The sequence below is a fragment of the Aulostomus chinensis genome, chromosome 1 (genome assembly GCF_037954235.1).
Source record: "Aulostomus chinensis isolate RoL2024-O1b breed Wild chromosome 1, RoL_Achi_v1.0, whole genome shotgun sequence".
NCBI classification, from domain to species: Eukaryota; Metazoa; Chordata; class Actinopteri; order Syngnathiformes; family Aulostomidae; genus Aulostomus; species Aulostomus chinensis.
Window position 1 is genome coordinate 59,175,823 of NC_141320.1, and position 5,797 is coordinate 59,181,619.

Here is a 5,797-nt window from a genome sequence, read left to right on the forward strand (position 1 = left end):
TAACTTATCTCCCCGAGATCAGGAGAGCGGCTGGACAAGCTGGTAGCGTCCCAGAATTAACCAGAGGACTGATTAGTGAGTGAATCCGTCCAGCACAGATTGGATTGAACGACGTTTTTTTATGGGCAGGTTATTTTCTGCAACGCTGAACTCTTGACTGGTTTTGTGCACGTTTCTCAGGGGCAGAAAATTCAGTTCTCAAACGAAAACACACCCACACACACAAAAAGAGGCATGTTTTGTTTTTAAAGATTTTATTGTCTTCAGGTACGAGTCTTGTCAGTGGGTTTGTCCAATGAGCTGTAAACGACAGCACCCACGAAAACCAGCAGCACCCCAGCCAGGGCCGCGCCCGCTCCGTACGTCGCAGCAAGCAACGGAGCAGGAAGGGGATCGCTCCATCGTTTAGGTTAAAAGCTGAGAGCAGGAAGTGACGCGGCGGCTCGGTACCCGCTTGAGTCACTCGGTGATGATCTGGAGGAAGCTGGGACAGCTCCGTCAGCTCCTGTCGGAGGGTGTCGTCCTCTAGCAGGATGGGGCCCAGAGCAGCCGTGCCCTCCCACTGTAGATCTGGAAATCAAGAAGAAAGGGATTTAACTATTCATGACATGACCGCTATCCCCCCCCCCCCCACCACCCCCTAACATGATCAAAATCTCAAGCCTTCCCTCCAAAAATGGATGCAAAACAGCCCAGTCTGGCAACCCCGGGCAGGTGAGGTTGCCAGTCAGGTTGAGGTTCCCTCCTCCTCCTCCTCCTCCTCCTCCTCCCTCCATCTCCACTATAAAAGACTCTGTACATCAAAATGTTTCGCTCCGTCAACTTACCAGCATCAGCTGCTTAAACTCCGTCTCCATCTCCGCCCACCGCAGCTGCTTTCACAGCAGCTACACAGCTGATTGTCTCCACCTGATGCCACCCATCTGTCAGAACACCCCGGCAAAATTCAATCGGTTAGAGGGGCCGAACCATGAAAGACAACCGCAAGACAGACCGCTAACCTGACTAACCTGTTGGCTTCGGTCAAGAAAGAGCACGCTTTGTGCCGCGAGTCGACGGGAACAGAGAGCGTCGTCGCTTTCAGGTGACACGTGACGTAAGCTGCGGGGAACAGAAGGAACACGGCAATTAAAGATAACGCACGCGTGCGTGTCGCAGAGCCGGAGAGTGTGTTTATGTCCTTAGATGGAAACGCAGCCGAGCCTCCGGGTGTGTCGTCACTCAAATACACACAACGTGTAACACACCAGAGACAAACGGAAGCCTAATAAGAAGGTCTCGTCCATCAACACACACCTCCAGTCCTGCACTCGAATCAAATATGAACGTGTGGCTTTTCACGACGTGTGGTATCAACAGCGTAGAGGTAAACACGGGCTGTACTTACTGAATTCCTGTCGTCTTGGTGGAACCTGAAGGCTTTCAGCTGGAAGCGAAGTTTATCCTCCTGACTTCTCTGCATGAAGTAAGACTTGGCTCCGTCAGCTTAGCGTCGCTTAAACACCTAATGTGGCAAAACACAGGAGAGAGAGAGAGACACACACACACTTTAGCAGTCAAGCGGCACAATTGTTTTCTCTTCACAGCTGACAGCTTGAATCTTACTTATGGCTCCACTACGGAGGCCTGGAGTGGACAGCATAGTTCACGATGCCATTAAGAGTTTGATTACAGTTTGTTTAGTTTTATCTCCTTGCCTCCGATGTCATTGTGAGGACAGGCTCCATCTTGTGGCTTAAGTCGAGGGAACAAGTTATATCTTGAGGTCACAAGGTACATATTTCCTCCCCAGGGCTACACAAAACGTCCGTGCTCGTTCAAATCTCTCACCCGTGGTTGCTGATGAAGGGGTACCGTGGTTCAGAATTGGGGTTGGGGGTCTCGGTGGCCACACAGCTGTCCACAAAGACCCTCAGCGGTACGTGGTGACCCCGCCTCAATATACATCATGTCGTTGGGGACGTAAACATTGGAGGACCTCTGAGACCGCCAGTCCTCTAAAATCAAATACAGATGAGACATGGAAAAACCATAATAAAGGCCGGGGGCACGGATGTTATTAGATGATGCCTGCAGGGAGAGAAATAAGATACTGCAGGAAGAAATGCTTTAAAATGAATTATTACTCTAAACCTGGAGCAGCTGCACTGTTGAGGGCCTGCGAAATATGATTTGTCCTTTAAAATCCGCCACACCGCTCCTGTGAAGCAAAGACCCTCCCCCCCCCATCACCACCACCACCACCACCCCCACCCAAGGCCGTAGAGGAAGTTTCTTTGACTTGTCCTCACCTGTCATGAGACGCAGGGAAAAGCGCAGCTGCTGCTCTGCCAACACACTGGAGGCGAACTGCTTCCACGCCGGCATCACGGCCGAACTACTCACGTAATGTCTCCTGTGAGAACAATAACCATCAGGTGAGGCTGAGGACGCACAAATCAGGTAACAGCAGGACGTGATAGGGCTAATAATGAGACTTTACCTCTGATAGTGGCATTCAATTAGCACCTCAGCAGGATTCGTCTTAAAAATGGAGGTGTCGCCGATGGGTTCAGGAGAGTACATCAGAGAAAAAGTGTAGATGAGGGCGTCTTTGGACGTCTACGGGGAAGACAAGAAAGTTAGAGCGGCTCTACATTTGCAAGACTGGAAAATAACAGAGTTGTACCCTCATCCTACTGCTGCAGCCGTGCAGCTCCGCCTTGAAGCGCAGGATGCGGTTGGTGGCGTCGAGCGCGGCGCAGCCTCCTAAGGTCAGATCACCGGGGTGAATCAGCTGACCGTTTCCTTACGGAGAACAAAAGAGGAAATTACCCGAAGCCATTTCTTCTCCTGCTTCGGTCAATAACACTCAGCCACAGGACAAATAAAAAGGTTTCTTAACAAGCACAATGGCTCGTCTCCGAGTGAAGAAATGAGAGGAAACATAATATTGATTGAAGTCCACAGTCGCTGCCATTTGCAGTAATCAGCACTGAGTGTCCCATCTTCACCGTTCCATACCATTTTCCAATTCCACCCAGGGAACAGAGTAGAGGGCATGCTAAATGGACCAGCGCCCACAATCCATCACTTCCAACAAGAACCCGGCAGCCATTACCTAAGAAGTTCTGTTTGACCTCCACGGTGACCTCCCCTTCGCCGCAGCGCACTGCCACGCTGTCAGCTGGCACCGGCACCCGCCGTTCGTACTTCACCACCATCTAGAGCACAAACGGAGTCAGCGAGCTAATGTGTGCTTAAAGCTAACAGGAGTTTCCTTTTAAAAGTACCTTCGATTCCTGCTTGACAGGAGGGTTCAGATCCGGGCCTCGAACCAGCATCTTCGGGACGCTTTCACTCGGCTCCTGCAGCTCTGGGGTCAGCTCTTTGACCTCTGATCTCTGCTCCACAAGAAGCCTGAGTGTTTGTTTCTGCTCGGCACTAACAGCTGGCTTCCTGAGCCGGTAGCTGCGGAGCCGGTAGCTGACAGGAAAGCGGACATTTTGCTCCGTCCTGTTTGACCGATGATCTGTTGTCTGCGCTGATCTCAGCAGCTGGGAGCCTGTTGCCGCTCTCTCTGCCAGGATCTGGTTCAGTGTTTCATTAACCCCGGAATTTTGGGATGCGGAGAGATTCCAAATTAACAAGAGGAACAATAATAAAACAATTTCTCTGAACCCCATTACAACAATCACACAAAAAACAGGAGTTGCTGCCTTTGTCTTTCCACCAAAACTAAAGTATTGGCCCAGGCTCCGCCCCTACTAATGACTTGATTGGATTCCAGCCTGGAGGACTCAATCTTTGAAGTTTTCGCTGGGTAGAATTGCAAATGAGACGTCGGCTGTTCGGCTGCGCGCTCCAAAGGTCAAAGCTGTTTATTCAGCTCCCTATCCGGGTATCAGTTGAATCTCTGCTCCTTTCTACAGTAAAGAATATTAGAACGCAGCAGTGAGGCAAAAATCACACCTTCTTTGTATGTTTTTAAAGGTCTGCAGAATCTCCGCTTGTCCTGACGTTAATGAACTGAGACTTTCATAAACAGGAACAAGGCTGACCTCAGCGGCGAGGGGCTTTCACTGCCCTCATGAGGGGAATCAATCAACACCCTCGGGACGCTGAACTCTGGGTTTTTGTGCCGCGCCGTCTTGAATGTCAAGGCGACGCGGTCAACAGTCTGCAGAGGCCCCTCATAAAACTGAGATTTATGTTCATCCTCCGCGATACTTCACTCATGTCACAAGTGAAAAGCGTGCGTGACATGTGACAGGAAGCAGGGGGTAGTACCAGAAGGCATGTCAATCACACATTAGAGAAGTTGGAGGGGGGGGGGGGAGAGAGAGAGAGAGAAAATCCACCTGTTTTTGACATTCTAAAGCATTGATTTTATTGTCAAAACTCCACATGAATTTAATGGAATTTAGAAAAAAAACAACAACAACATTTTAAATGTTCTTGCTCTCAAACATCGCCAAGAAATGATTGGCTTCATAGTATGGAGGACAAAAGGTGTCACAAGAACGAATAAATAAAAATAAAAGAAACTCGGTACTGTACTGGCTTAAATATATATATATATATATAAAACAAGATAAGCCTAAAATCAAAGCTGAAGACATAAATATAAATATTAACACAAAATATTTAAAAAACCCATTTTGACAATGAAAATGCTATTTCTATATTCTCTGCATTAATTGATAAACTGTATTTTTTTTAAATTATCGATACTCATTTCCTTTTCTAATCCTCCACAGACTGAGCCTGACGATCCTGTCAATCATTTCAAACAGTATTAAATATACGAAAACTCAGTTTAATATCACTTAACTTTTGGAAACTAATATTTCTGTGGAGCAACTTATAAATGTATTCGTAGTTTTATTTAAAAATGACATGTAATCTTTTTTCATATATATATAAAACCAATGTTAAGTGCGCATCCATTCGTATTTCAAGAATAAACCTGATGTCATTTCGTATTTTTCTTATAATTATCCCCGTTATCTTGCTTCCGACTACTCTCTGCGGCCCTCGGCAGACATTTCCCAGGACATCTCTCAAATTAGATCACGAACAAGTCGGAAAAATGCTCAGGAATGTTGTAAAACGGAACGGCAGCGGTTTTTTTTTTGACAAAGATAATTCATGAAGGAGCTCTCGGGGAGGGAGAAAGGGAGGGGCTATTTTTGGCCGCACTTAAAAATAAACTTCAGTGCAAATGTGAACTGTTTTGATCTTTTTGTGGAATTTGCTGAAAAACTTGCTGATGTCATGTTGAATTGAAGATGGTTTTGATGGAGCTCACGCGCTCTGGAAATGTTTCTGTGCCTCTGCGACAGCTGTAGGCCAAACTCTTCATGATGTCAGGTTGCCCTTCCCTGGAACGCTTGACACAAATGTCCACTGGGACTTGAGGATGAACAGGAAAATCTTTTGGAGGTCAAAGGTCAAAGTCACCTCACGCGTACACCATATTCATCCTGTTCCTGGTGAGGTCATATTTCAGGAACACCTTGAAGGAATTTCCTCAAATTTCACACAAACATCCACCGGGACGTGGGGATGGACTGAAAAGATTCTGGCGTCCAAAGGTGGAGGTCATCTTGAGAGGCATACAAATGAATGGCAGCATCTCCAGTTTCTTAGCGTTTACAGACTCGCTGGCGGGAGTTTTCCAGAGCATGTGGTTAATTTCATTGAGAGAAACTGCTGTTTTTAAGGCTAAATGAGTTGAAATCACTTCCTCTTGATCCAGACACGCTAATCTTGGCTGACCTAGAGGAATACATTAGAGCTCTTCCTCTCTGTCAGG

General features: G+C 47.3%; 1 protein-coding gene across 1 annotated transcript; it reads right to left on the bottom strand.

The window, feature by feature from the left end:
- Positions 1-237: 237 nt before the first annotated feature.
- Positions 238-4,025, bottom strand: LOC147272517 (zona pellucida sperm-binding protein 3-like). The gene is given in 14 exon segments (XM_086204200.1): positions 238-396; positions 492-570; positions 828-840; positions 842-923; positions 1,011-1,101; positions 1,384-1,482; positions 1,485-1,504; positions 1,831-1,935; positions 1,937-1,997; positions 2,292-2,395; positions 2,483-2,601; positions 2,669-2,787; positions 3,101-3,203; positions 3,273-4,025. Coding segments are annotated over 14 exon segments (1,521 nt in total). The 5' UTR covers positions 3,666-4,025; the 3' UTR covers positions 238-263.
- Positions 4,026-5,797: the final 1,772 nt, after the last annotated feature.